The 14,159-nt window shown below is 40.2% G+C and overlaps 2 protein-coding genes across 2 annotated transcripts; both read left to right on the forward strand.

Annotated features, from left to right (window-relative positions):
• Positions 1 to 1,769: 1,769 nt before the first annotated feature.
• On the forward strand, positions 1,770 to 10,723 carry LOC133123683 (uncharacterized). Its single transcript, XM_061234161.1, has 9 exons — positions 1,770 to 2,213; positions 6,348 to 6,408; positions 7,108 to 7,250; positions 8,592 to 8,779; positions 9,039 to 9,179; positions 9,372 to 9,504; positions 9,679 to 9,877; positions 10,075 to 10,216; positions 10,573 to 10,723. Exons 1-9 carry the CDS (start codon positions 1,770 to 1,772, stop codon positions 10,721 to 10,723), a joined length of 1,602 nt encoding a protein of 533 aa, XP_061090145.1.
• On the forward strand, positions 10,666 to 14,101 carry LOC133124458 (ZP domain-containing protein-like). The gene is made up of 7 exons (XM_061235682.1): positions 10,666 to 10,719; positions 11,266 to 11,324; positions 11,750 to 11,925; positions 12,043 to 12,443; positions 12,551 to 12,647; positions 13,041 to 13,212; positions 13,902 to 14,101. Exons 2-7 carry the CDS (start codon positions 11,288 to 11,290, stop codon positions 14,054 to 14,056), a joined length of 1,038 nt encoding a protein of 345 aa, XP_061091666.1. The 5' UTR covers positions 10,666 to 10,719; positions 11,266 to 11,287; the 3' UTR covers positions 14,057 to 14,101.
• Positions 14,102 to 14,159: the final 58 nt, after the last annotated feature.

Below are 14,159 nucleotides of genomic sequence, written 5' to 3' on the forward strand. Positions count from 1 at the left end.
ACCTCCCTGCACGTCTACCGACTACGAGTTTGCCTCTTCCCTCGGCACCGTGCTTTTTGTTTGTTTACCTTTTGTTTGGCTGGATCTACGTGTATGGACTTTGCTTGTGTTGACTACTCTCCTGGGATTCGTCCCGAATAAAGCCCTGAGGGGTCTTTATATTACTATTGTTTCTGAGTCGTGCATTTTGGGTCCAACCCCCACGCACCCGTCTCACATACACCGCCACCCCACTTCCACCGCTAGGGAGATCAGATCATAACCTGGTCTTCCTTCAACCACAGTACACTCCACTAGTCCGCAGACAGCCAACCACCATGCGTTCCTTTAGGAAATGGTCTTCCGAAGCAGAGGAGACTCTGTGGGACTGCTTTGAGTCGACGGACTGGAGTGTGTTACAGGATTCATATGGTGAAGATTTTGAGGGGGTCACAAACTGCACCACTGACTACCTGAATTTCTGTATGGACATTGTAGTTCCCACTAGAACTGTACGTTGCTTTCCAAACAACAAGCCTTGGATTACCAGCGATGTCAAGGGCCTCCTCAATAGGAAGAAGAGGGCTTTCAAAGAGGGGGACCAGACAGAGCTGAAGAGCGTACAGGGGGAACTTAAGGTCAGGCTGAAAGAGACAAAGGAGGAATACAGAAAGAAGGTGGAACAGAAGCTGCAGGAGAACAGCATGAAGGAAGTCTGGGATGGCATGAAAACCATCACAGGCTGCAGGAGTAGGAACAGTACAGTGGATGGGGATTTGGATAGAGCAAACAAACTCAACCATTTCTACAACCGTTTTGACTGCTCTGCTACTCTCTCCTGCTCACCACATGCCCCCTCCCCCTCCTCCTCACTCTCACCTCCACAACCAACTGCTGATGCACCCCTGAAGTGGCCACAGACATCATGGCTCCATGCACTACAGGCAACAATGCTCCCACACCCCCACTACTATCACCTCCTCAGCAGGGTACTGATGTACCCCTCCCCCATGCTGCCGCCACAGACAGTGTGACTTCACCTTCCCCACCGCTCACAGATGCAACCCCTCACCTGACACACAGCGACAGGACCACCCTACCCCCCATCATCACGCTGTATCAGGTCAGTGGAGACCTAAGGAGACTCCGCCCCTGGAAAGCAGCCGGCCCAGACCGAGTATGTCCGAGACTGCTCAAAGCCTGTGCTGTGGAACTGGGGGAGCCTCTGCAGCATGTCTTCAACCTGAGCCTCCGACTGGGAAAGGTACCAGCAATGTGGAAGACATCTTGTCTCATCCCAGTCCCAAAGAAACCACACCCCAGCCAGCTCAATGACTACAGGCCAGTCGCTCTAACATCACACATGATGAAGACAATGGAACGACTGTTACTCAACATCCTCAGACCCCAGGTCCGCCACGCACTCGACCCGCTCCAGTTTGCATACCAGGAGAAGGTGGGCGTGGAAGAAGCCATCATCTACCTGCTGCACAGGACCCACTCTCATCTGAACAAGGGGAAAGGTGCTGTGAGAATCATGTTCTTTGACTTCTCCAGCGCCTTCAACACCATCCAGCCTGCCAGACTGAGAGACAAGCTTGTGCAGATGGGGGTAGACACTCACCTGGTATCCTGGATTACAGACTACCTGACGGAGAGACCACAGTTCGTCAGGATGAAGGACTGTTCCTCAGAGCAGGTGGTCAGCAGCACCACAGGGGACTGTGCTTTCACCGGTCCTGTTCACCCTGTATACATCTGACTTCAGGCACAACTCAGAGTCATGCCACATGCAGAAGTTTTCAGACGACACTGCAATAGTGGCGTGTATCGGGGATGGGCAGGAGGATGACTACAGGAACCTGGTGGATGATTTTGTCCAGTGGTGCAATGTCAACCATATGCAACTGAACATTCCCAAAACCAAGGAGATGGTGGTGGATTTCAGGAGGACGAAGCCAACTATGCTGCCAGTCTCCATTGAAGGGGTCAGCACATTCAGATACCTAGGGGTACACCTGGACAATAAACTGGACTGGTCAGCCAACACTGAAGCACTCTACAGGAAAGGGCAGAGTCGGCTCTACTTCCTCAGGAGGCTGCGGTCTTTCAATGTCTGCAGTAACCTCCTCTGGATGTTTTACCAGTCTGTCATCGCCAGTGTCCTTTCTTATGCCATTGTGTGCTGGGGAGGCAGCATTAAGAAAAGGGACGCTGGGCGACTGGAAAGGCTGGTAAGGAAAGCTGGCTCTGTAGTTGGAATGGAGCTGGAGTGCTTAACAACATCAACAGCAGAGAAAAGGACACTGAACAGGATGCTGGCAATCATGGACAATGACCGCCACCCACTATATAACACACTAAACCAACAGAAGAGCATCTTCAGCAGCAGACTCCTGTCTCTGACATGCTCAACAAACAGGTCAAGAAGGTCGTTTGTTCCATGGGCCATACATTTATACAATACACAAAACGGGAGGAGATAACTGGACTTTTCACCATGAGTCTCTTTCTGCTCCTTCCACCACATCACGCTGTCTACTGTTTACTGATTACTTTGTACTTTTTGCACTACCACGATTGCACATTTATTTGATCGCACATTTATTTAACCTAACATAGCACCTTATTTTTATTACCATAGCACCTTATTTCAGATTTTTTAACTTTTGATCTTTATGTGTGTGAGATATGTGTGTATATATGTGTATGTATAAGCTACTGAATGCCTAAAATTTTCCTCGGGATGAATAAAGTATCTATCTATCTATCTATCTATCTAGTCTCCGCAGTATTAGTTGTCTGAAAGCTCATCATTATTCAGTGCCGAGATTTATGTACGCGTGTTATGGAGAGGTTTACGGCACACCTTTGTTTTGATTTCCGAGTTTGCCTTGCCGTCTTGTTTTGATTGCCCATCTGTTTATTTGGCTTTTGATTATTTGCTTCCCCTTTTCGACTGACTTTTGCCTCAGCCCTTTTGTACCTTCGTTTTTATGATTCCCTGGATTTTGACCTTTGATTGTTTTTTCGATTATTCTTTTGCATTCTGATTTGGGCATTGTCTGTTGATCTCTTGGCTCTGAATTTGGACTGAATAAACAACGTTTTTGGATTATGGTTTGGTCTACTTTTGGGTCCTTAGTACCATACATAACAGCTTGTAAATGCAAATATTTAAACACCATAGTATTAGCAGTAGTAGCAATAGTCCACCGACTTGCCACAATCACACTCCACATTTTCAGACGGAAATGCGAATTTCAAGTTATTTTCTGTTGTTCTGAAGAGAACATGAGAACAAAAGAAAAGGTTTGATGATAACAAGCCATTGAGCCCAACTTGGCTCATGATAAAAAAATAAAAAAATAAAAACTGATAAATGGACATAAACCATCGACAAAAAAAAACAAAACTATGAACATTAAAACAGTCAATTAATCAAAATGATAAAACTCTAAAACAATAGAGGCAAAATAACCAAAACAAAATAAATGTAATGTAATATCTATCTGACAAAACCAAAATGCAGACTACACGACCAAATAATTTTGTACATGCTGTTCTAATAACGGTTTGAAAAGCAGTCACTTGAAAGAATTAGACAAGGCAGGACTTTTCAGCAATAAAATATATTTCCGAACATTATCATTGTTGTGATATGTAGTGAGTCATATCAAGGCAAAACACGCAAAAAGGTCGACACCTATTCCAGAATGCAACCAATCTATCAACCAAACTAAACACATAAAGCAAAACTATTGTGAATGTGACCCCACCCAAGCGGCAGTTCAATGTCTTAATCAATTATAATAACATAAATACAGGTGCCAATTAATGCATTAGTTTTGAACACAATTACGCAACACGGGTGTGAGAGCATGTGAGTAATTATGAAAACAGGATTAGGATTAGCCTGCTGATGGGGCCAGTTGTGCCCAGATCCAGAGGGCCCAGCACACCCCTCAGTGGAACGCATGCTGCTTTTTCATTAGTAAGGGAGGGAATGCTTAAAGTTTAAAACAATCAACAGTCCGTTTTACACCATGGCAGACTTTGGTAGCTAACAGGATATACTCGCTAGTGAAAGTGCTACAAACACCACCACAGCTAGGATGCTAAAGTTAGTGACACAGCTAGCCGCTGAATTCTCTTAAATTAGTGTACCCGACTGAAACAAATGCAAAGCTTAACAGCATCGTTTGTCTATACATATAAATAAGCATATGTGTATTTGCCCAAGTATCAAAGACATACAGCTGCCGCTTGTGACTCCAAATAATTAGCTACATAATATGACACAAAAGCTTAGACCATAACTTAGCTATAATGCTACAGCTAAAATTCTAATGTTAGTTAAACTTTAGAAAATGTGAAAACACATTTTTGTCAGATTTCAGCATTTTCGCTGGGTTATTGACATAACATTCAAATGTCTATGGATGCTCGTGTAGTATTTCTCATCTGACAATAACACATTAAAGCCAATGATCCGGACTGGGAAGGATCCTCGCATTGTTATGTTATGTGTGCTCTCTGGTCGCAAGCATCTTAAAATTCGGGGCCATCAAGGAAAAGGGCAACTTCAGTGGCGAGCTAGATCTTTAGAGGCAATGAAAGGGTATAATAATAATCATTTCTTGCTTTTGCAACGGCAGCCATTTTGCACCAGAATGGTCCCCACACAGCTGGGAAGGAGACTGACTGACCCGTCTCCTGGGGAATATACTAGCATTAGCTAGCATTTTGCTTTCTGATCTTTTACTTAGCTTGGTAAAATATTTTTCAACCATCAATTTTCAGGGTCTTTTTCATTGCCTGATGCAAATCTTAATTTGTTGTTGTATAAACAGAATGAGAAGCACTGTGAAATGGCACAGAATACACAACTTCATTATTTTTGTTGTTGTGAAGTGTACATAAGAACATAAGAACAAAAGAAATGGTTTGCCAACAAAAGGCCATTCAGCCCAACTTGGCTCATCATTAGAAAAAAATGATGTTGAAGAAAAAGGAAAAATTGACAATATAAAACAATCAACAAACAATAAAAACAACAAATGAATCAATATGAACAATAAAACAAAAGAATTGTACAATAAACAAAATGAGTTGTAAGTTGTATTTGGCGAGACCAAAACAGCTAAATTGTTTAAAACTAGATAATATCTAACACATTATCAATCCTTCTAAAAATGTTTATATTTCATATCTTTAAAAACTTAGGTCGACACAAATGTTCTTGGGAACAATGTAGTCACATGTGTCACATGTCTGAGTGAGTCTTCATGCCTGTCAACGTGAGTGCGTAAAAGTGTGCGTGAGTGTGATTTTACAGGGCACGAGGTGGCCCTGTTATATCATCACTGAGTTTTCTTCATCCACAAAAGGGCTGCCCTTTTCACCAAAGCCTCATCTGAGAGGTGACGTCACGCTCAATTATTCAACAGCTTATTATTTCAGGGCAGTTAACAACACACACACATCAAGGAGAACAATGTTGCACTACCAAAGAATTTCGAGAATCAAAAATATACTTTAGAACTATATCATTGTTGTGATATGTAGTGAGTGAGCAAACAAAATGGTCATTTTAACCCTCCTATTACGTTGAGATTTTATGACCACTTTTATGTTTGTGGTCAAATTGAGCTCAACAGTTTCAATAAACACACAATTATTGTAACAGAAATATTTGGACACGGCCTGGTTGTCGCCTTCTTATTCCCAAATGACTTTTATCCATAAATATTAAAACCCTGCAAGAAACTTCTCATGTTCGAGCCTACGATACAGTAAGTGAAAGTTTGGCACCTGTATGGGAAAATGCCACCAGAATAATCCACCAAAAAATCTTATATATCAAAATAAAAATGCTTGTATATTTTCTTACATTTTATACAGTTACAGTGGGTCAAAAGAACCTCACACAGCACATTTGTATGCAAAGTACAGGACTGAGCATAGCATTATGTTTATTGTATGTTCGTCATTTAATCCCACCAAATTCGAAAATGAGAGAAGTCACACACAAAACCCAAGCAGCTGTTCTCTGTCCTCTGTCTTAATCAATTATAATGACATAAATACAGTTGGCAACTAATACAGTAGTTTTGAACACAATGACGCAACATGTGTGAGAACATGTGAGGACTTCTACTAAAGTAATAAAATAGGATTAGGATTAGCCTGCTGATCGGGCCTGTTGGGCACAGCACACCCCTCAGTGGAACGCATGCTGATTCTTCTGTGGTAAGGGGGGGATGCTTGACGTTTAAGAAAATCATAGGGCAGTAGTCAGCTGTAAATAGCCTATAAACAGCCGCAAATTAGCCACCTCATAATCACCCCTGGCCCTGGTCACACAGGGTGTGCCCCAGGGCTCAGTGCTAGGACCACTGCTCTTCCTCATCTACATGCGACCTCTAGGTGAGATTACCACCAATCCACCAATAAGCACCACGGAAGCAGAGAGTATGTACATTTATAAATCCCTAGTCAAGCCCCACCTCTTCAGTAAGAGTTACTCTTGACCAAAACTTTTCTCTGAGCAAATGTACTAGCAAAAAATAATTACCCTTACCATGTTTTAGTAGGATACAACATAGCTCATTGCCTGTGTTTCTTTTATACCTTCTTGGCCCATCTTTTTGAAGCATATGAATAATTTTGGAGGGCTTGGCTTTCTTAATAGTAAAAACTGGTTTCTGATATCTGTATGTGGTATGCTAGACCTCATGGAGGCGATTCTTTCTTGGATGTGTACTGAACTCATGAGAATAATCTGATGGACAGCACCACTGTTATTCTTTCTTGTGCTAATTTACCTCACTCATCCTGAAATTTTAGGGATTGAGGAAAAAAGAAACAGAAAAGTCAAATATACCTTTCGACTGACATGATCTCAAGATTCTATCTACACCTTGTCAATAGATGCACAATTGTATGTGATTACATAATTAATATTGCATGAATCAGGGATTAAGATGGCAGGGTATGGCAGATTATATAACAGAAGTGAAATGTATTCCTCATTCCACAGGTGACGTTGTGGAATTCAGATGCGCTGAGAGACTATAAATGCAGACATGCTTGAGTCTGAATGACATATCGTTGGTTATTCCTGAGAACTTCAGAGAGATTCAGACAGCATGGCTCCCCACACACTGCTGCTACTCCTGGCTCTGGTCACTGGCACATCCTGCTCACACTTCGCAGGTGGCCAGATGAGCTACTACCCAAAGGGACGAGACATCTATGGAAACTATCAGGTATGGTAAAATAATCCATCCATCCATCCATCCATTATCTGAACCCGCTTATCCTGAACAGGGTCGCAGGGGGGCTGGAGCCTATCCCAGCATACATTGGGCGAAAGGCAGGAATACACCCTGGACGGGTCGCCAGTCCATTTATTATTATTATAATTATTATCATCATTGTCATTGTTATTATTATAAGGGGCAGCCTATAGCCGAATTGATAGGTTTGTGGTTCAAGCCCCAGTGCAGCCACAATAAATTCAGTGCAGCTGTTGGACCTTGAGCCCTTAACTCCACATTGTTGCAGGGGGGTTTGGCCCCTGCTTAGTCTAAACAATTGTAAGTCATGTTGGTTAAAATCATCAGATAAATTACTGTAATTTATGTAATGTATTGTTATTATAACACGATACGTAATTATAACTAAAAATGGTCACCTTATTAGGTCAATTGCAGTGTGCTTAGTTGGTGTTTAAAGCCCAGGTTTAGACATCTTGACCACAGAACTGCATTACAACTGGGGTAATGCTCCAAACAAATAAAATAAGGATGAACTGTTCTGTGATCTGTGGTCTATGGTTTTAAACCTGGAGGTGTGAACTCCATTTAAACACGCAGATAACCCAAAATGTTCATTCCACGTTGATTCAACCAAATGTGATACAAATCTAAACATTTTATATTGCTTTTATGTATTTACTCTTTATTTGACCAGGAATTCTGAAAAAAAAGGGGATCCTAATCGAAATAATAGATCAATACAACCACATGCATTTGAAACATTTTAAATAATGATGGAATTAATTAAACACAGTGGTTTGTGTAAGATGCCTAACTAGTCCATGGTTAAAGCTAAAGTAAGAGAGTGACTAACTAGCCCATGGGCTAACATACAGTAAGAGAGTGACTAACTAGTCCATGGTTAAAGCTAAAGTAAGAGAGTGACTAACTAGCCCATGGGCTAACATACAGTAAGAGAGTGACTAACTAGCCCATGGGCTAACATACAGTAAGAGAGTGACTAACTAGCCCATGGGCTAACATACAGTAAGAGAGTGACTAACTAGCCCATGGGCTAACATACAGTAAGAGAGTGACTAACTAGCCCATGGGCTAACATACAGTAAGAGAGTGACTAACCTGCTCATGGGCTAACATACAGTAAGAGAGTGACTACTAGCCCATGAGAGTAACTACCAGCTTATGGGTGAACCTCAGAAAGACAGTAACCCTGGTTCGATTCCCAGTCCTGCCAAAAACTGAGTTTGGCCGGCATAACTGGGGGGAGGACTCAGCGGGGGAAGGCTCGTTGAATACAGCAACAGCTAAATAAGAGTGATTGTTTTGCAGGTGGACCTGCACTTCAAGGAGAGCTTCCTGGGCTCCTGTAGCCTCAACAACCCTTGGATCTGCTCCACTGGGGACTGCGGGGTTGTTGCTTCAACTCAAATCGGCGCTGTATCCAGTGGAAGTGAGGCTTGTCAACATGAGGGAATCGTGCAGGTTAACGTGACAACGAACAAGCCTTTTGAAATGAGGTAAGTCCATAATTAGTCTACCTAAAAAACAATACCTATTGCAGACTACTGACATGGACAATGACTTAGGAATGTTGTTAAATAATTATATTGGCCTTCATGCCTCTGCTTTCATGTGAGTTGGCGTATACATGGTTGCCATCAGTACACCATCAATTGCTGAAGGCAGTATTTCAGCTCAAAAGGTCACATTTTTAGCCTGGATTTACAGAGAACCACTGCATGTAGATTATTCATGCTGATGATTTGACTTTTACAGCTACGGTTCATGTTGCTGGGTGAACAACGTACGGACTGGTTCTGGCCCCTGGAATTTGGTGTCACATGTGGATCTGGGAATCAGGTCAGACACAAGAGCTCCAAATAGATCTCCACTAACGACTATCCTGCCGATTATCAGGTATTGTAATATTTATAACATAATCAACTCATCTTTTAACATGAAAACCAATATGTTGATTTGAAACATTCATGGTTCCATGTTTTATTGATGATTTCACAGAAATCTATATATTTACCATTACTTAGTAAGATATTGCCTTGCTTACAGTTAGGAGAATTTATCAACATGCACTTCTTTATTTTTTGTTAGTCTTGCAAAGAACTGTCCTGCCACAATCAAACTGTTGAGTCATGACATGGATGGAGACCGGGTCAGATGTAGATTTGGAAATAATGGTGACTGTGGTGTGTGTGCTTCCCACACACAATTCCACCTGGATGAAGTAAGTATATGAAAGAAACTAGAACTAACATGGTCTATTACACATACCCTCTCATTACATCATTATGCTTTACATAAACTGTACTAACATCAATGATATTGTACAAATTGTATAAAATAATGTTATTACTTGTGACTTAAGTTACATGTGCTAAAATTACATTGTTTTCGGTAGGAGACCTGTGAGCTGCATTACCGTGGCAATGCTGCCACTGGTACCCATGTGTTTGAAATTGTTGTGGAGGACTTTCCCAGAAAAGATATCTGGCTATCTTACTCTGATGGAAGTAAAACAGTCAAACACCCACTGCCTTCAACTCCCAGTAGCTCCGTAACACCAATAAGCAAGGTTCCTTTACATTTTGTTATCAAGGGTAAGTTTTCAATCTTATAATATTGGTAGGTTATATAATGTACATCTCATTATGAAACAGTCTGCAAATTATAACTAAGAATTGACTTTGTACAGTCCAGTACTTTAAACTGTCAATGCTGTCATGGAAATGAATGAAATCACTGTGTGGGGTTTAACAGAAAGTGTTGAATTTTCTTCCTTTTTAATGTATTTTAGTGAAGCCATCATTGGCAAGCTGTACTGCAGGCTTGCTCTTACCTCTTCTTGTGACCCCAAGTCCACAATATGGAGACATCTTGAATGCCACAGTCGGCAAACCCCTGGAAATCCACATTGCTGCACAGGCTCAACAGTCAAAGTAAGACAGCTGAATGCAAAGCACAATAAAATCCACACAGGCAGCAATAAATCCCACATACAGTATAAAATAATCTCTAAATATCGAATAATAATGCTCTTACTTACTCTCACCTGTCATCTCCTGTCACAGATCACATGGTGACAATAACAGACATTCCAAAATCAATAACATATTCCTGTTGTCTACTTGTAGAATAATACAGGTGACAGTGCAGGAAAACACAGCAGTTGTTATCTGAACCATTCTTGAAATTTGGTCATAATTCAGTAAGACATCTGAAAGAAACTGTTGAGAAAATAATATGTCAATAGTAATTACTATTAATACTACTAATAGTCATTTATCCATTACAGCATTACTGACATAGTGGCGACTGGGCCTTTAGGCATCAGTCACACCTTTAATATTGGATCTGGTAAAATGATCACAAAATGGATGCCAAAAGACAGAGATGTGGGTGACCATTTTCCTGTCTGCTTCAGTGCAGAGTCCCGAAGTGGGTAAGTCTGCATGCTGAACTCTTCTTTTTCCTGGATTCGTCATTTATTTAAAATTATTTTAACATCTACGAATGATGTAAACTAAAAAACCGTTAATAAAGTTAATTAACTCCTGCTCACTGCTCATAGGATGACTATATTGTGCATCATATTGATAAAACAGAAAAAATGTCAAATATACATTTCTTCATGATTAATGATCATATATAATCAATGGTTACAACAATGTACTGTGTTTATTCTGTCTAATGTGTTCTATTGTCAATATCAAAAATTCTTTAAGAAACATGCAACTTTAACCTTTTATCAGCTATGACACACAGTATCATTAACCATCACGTAACCATTCCCTTTAATAACAGTTAAAGACATGTATGGGAAATGTATCTGTAGATATATTTTGCTTACTTGGGCCTTACATCCTTTCAGCAATAATTCCTGCTTGCTATGTATCGTTAGCATTTTTTAAACGTATTTGTCTTATAATTTCCTTACATGTATATTCATGATACAATATGGACTGATGGATGCATTTTTCCTTTGTAGGGGGAATTTCTACCATTCAGCAATGCAATGTGTCATTGTGAGGGTTGTGCCTAAAATTGGTAAAAAAAAGTATATAATATATATATAGAATAATAATTCATGAATTCTAATAAATAATGTAATCAATATTTTATCTCAGTAACCTCAGTAAAATGTTTATTGCATTTTTAAAATTTGATTAAAACAAAGTTTTTAAACAAACAAATTTGGGCATCAACCCATATGTCCCTCCAATCCTGGAGGAAGCCAACCGTCTTTCATAAAATACAAAAATGAACAATAATGGATTTAATTAATTTATGCATCTCAAAGTATGTCAAAATGTCTCTCTAATCTTATAAAATTTGTTAAAGAGATATCATTGATAATGTGATTTATCTTCATCATTTTACAATACAAATAATTAATTCTTGCTAGAATATTGTGTTTGAAAAAATATTCATAGGTTCTTTTATGTACTAAGACGCAATATTGTGTAACCCAGGTGAAATGAATGTGATTTGCACGGAGACAACCATGATGGTCGAAGCTGAAAGGTCCTTAGTCCATGGATTGGATCAAACTTCCTTAAACCTCCTCGACCCGTCATGCACAGTGTCTTCCAATAACACCCATGTGTTCGCCACCGTACCCCTGGACGCCTGTGGGACACTGGCTGTGGTGACTTTCTTTCATTTGCACTGAAACTTCTTACAGTATAAATGTGAAATGCTGAAGATGGTAAATGGATAATGGGAAAATGGTATATTTAAAATGTTTTGTATTTCATCTTTGCAGGGGTCAAGTGACAATGTCACCTTCAGTAATGAACTTATGAAGATAGAAAAAGCTGGCGCTGTCATTACCAGGACAGATGACGTGGAGCTTCAGTTCTCATGTAGCTTCACTAAAAAGGGGAGTGTATCTACATACTTCAAGGCACTCAAACTTGCCATGACGTTTGTGGAGGAAGGCTTTGGCAAGTTCTCCTTTGAGTTCCAGTTCTTCCACAGTCAGCATTATGAAATAAATGTGGACCCCAGTACTTACCCCATCGAAGTAAGGCTGAAGGAAATGATCTACATGGAAATCAAATCAAAATCCTCCCTTCAAAACACCGTGCTCTTTGTGGAGTCCTGCAAAGCCACCCCAGAAGATGACCCCAACCACGCCACATTTTACAGCATCATTGACAATGGGTATTTAATTTGTGGATTTGTAACTGCACATTTAATGGAAATTATTTTACCATCAATAAAATTACTGTATAAAGTGTAAATTACATCAATTAATTTCATTTTCCCAGCTGTAACATGGATAAAACTCTGCAAGTGTATCCATCTCAGAGCAATGAATTCCGCTTTGGAATGCAAGCTTTCAAATTCATTGGGATGCACACTGAGGTAATATTGCACTATTTTTTATGAGTACCTTATTAAGTATACATGCCACATGCAGTCAAACGTTAGCTAATATTTACAAATGTATATTCAAATATAGGGTCTATTTGCAATTTCAACACCAATCTAAATAGCTCAGCTTCTGTCATCCAAAGAAACTGCATATTTTATGAACAGATTAACAAGATTACAATTTCTGCCACCATAGAGTTAGCATTAATATATATTCCATGAATTGTTGTATTTATTGTGGTAAATATTGCCCCCAGTTTGATTCATTTTTAATTGTTAATTGCACAAATTAGAAAGATGTACAGAAAACGTTCCATGGATTACACACTCACAATACACTTGAATAGTGAATGACCGATGAATGAATGTTTTTTTGTGGTGTAGGTGTACATGAGCTGCTCAGTCATGCTGTGTCTGGCTGGAGATCCTAACACAAGGTGTGCACAAGGGTGCATCAGTCAGAGCCATGTTGTTAAGAGATCTGTGCCTGGACAGACTGCCAGACACGACATAATGCAGGGCCCATTGCGGCTGAAGAGGAGCTCCGATGATGAAGGTGACTACTTGATGACACTATTTGATTTAAATGATTCTGAAATTAATACCGGCAACGTGTACAACCTTATTAAGAAATATGGAATGATAAAAGCTTCCTAAACTGAATGAGCAATGCAGACATTTGCATACAGGCTGTCCTAATGATGTGGCTGAGAGGCAGAGAGCTAGGCTCATGTAGTGAAGGGTATGAGCAGATTATGTAGCCTGTAGCCCATGGATCCACTCCAGCATCGCCAATGGGTGTCAGCTATTAGAAATATCAGAAGCATTACTGTTGTCTCTGATCTGCTAATGCACAAGTTTACTAGTAGAATATGAAGGTAATAATCTAAACAAGCAGCTTGTGTTTAGTTAATGGCTGAATTAAAATGAATAGATACACTGCAAAATGAAAAAAAGAAAAAAGGTTGTAAAAAACAAAAGGATAGCTCAGTAGTGATTCGTCACATTTTGCTCGCCCAATTGAAAGCTACTGAAATGGTTGTTTTTGTGCATTCACCCAAGTAGCAGTAGAGTCTAAAATAAAGTGGTTTGTGTTTTGCAATAAAATGTAAGATTTGAAAAGGACCTTTACCTACAACACAGTCTAACATACAAGCTCTCACTGAACCGCTGGGTAGTTTCAACGTTAATTCCAGGGTGTTTGAGCTTTTTAGAAAATGGCAGTGTTTGTGGCTTCTGTTTCAGGTCTTCGTGTTTCCAGTGCTCCCAGTGTGAACTTCAACCTGAATTTCCTGGCTGTAACTTTGCTGGCTGCTGTGGCCCTTGTGTGTGCAGTGGTGGTCTACAAGATAAAGAAGTCAAGCGTCGGTTACAAGCAACTTCCCTCCTCTCAAATCTGAGGCTATGTCAGAATAAAAGTCAACAAATATAAATGCAATTGCAAATTATTTGCAATTAATATTGAGGCAGTATGGGATAATATCTTAAAACAGGATTAATGCA

The sequence above is a fragment of the Conger conger genome, chromosome 3, assembly GCF_963514075.1.
Source record: "Conger conger chromosome 3, fConCon1.1, whole genome shotgun sequence".
Taxonomy (NCBI): domain Eukaryota; kingdom Metazoa; phylum Chordata; class Actinopteri; order Anguilliformes; family Congridae; genus Conger; species Conger conger.

Coding starts and splice junctions, on each gene's coding strand:
- LOC133123683 (XM_061234161.1), top strand. CDS start 1,770: ATGCAGAAGTTTTCAGACGACACTGCAATAGTGGCGTGTATCGGGGAT. Junction 6,409..7,107: donor CATCTACATGCGACCTCTAG/GTGAGATTACCA, acceptor GTTATTCCTGAG/AACTTCAGAGAGATTCAGAC. Junction 9,505..9,678: donor CACAATTCCACCTGGATGAA/GTAAGTATATGA, acceptor TGTTTTCGGTAG/GAGACCTGTGAGCTGCATTA.
- LOC133124458 (XM_061235682.1), top strand. CDS start 11,288: ATGCAATGTGTCATTGTGAGGGTTGTGCCTAAAATTG. Junction 11,926..12,042: donor CCTGTGGGACACTGGCTGTG/GTGACTTTCTTT, acceptor TCATCTTTGCAG/GGGTCAAGTGACAATGTCAC. Junction 12,444..12,550: donor TACAGCATCATTGACAATGG/GTATTTAATTTG, acceptor TCATTTTCCCAG/CTGTAACATGGATAAAACTC.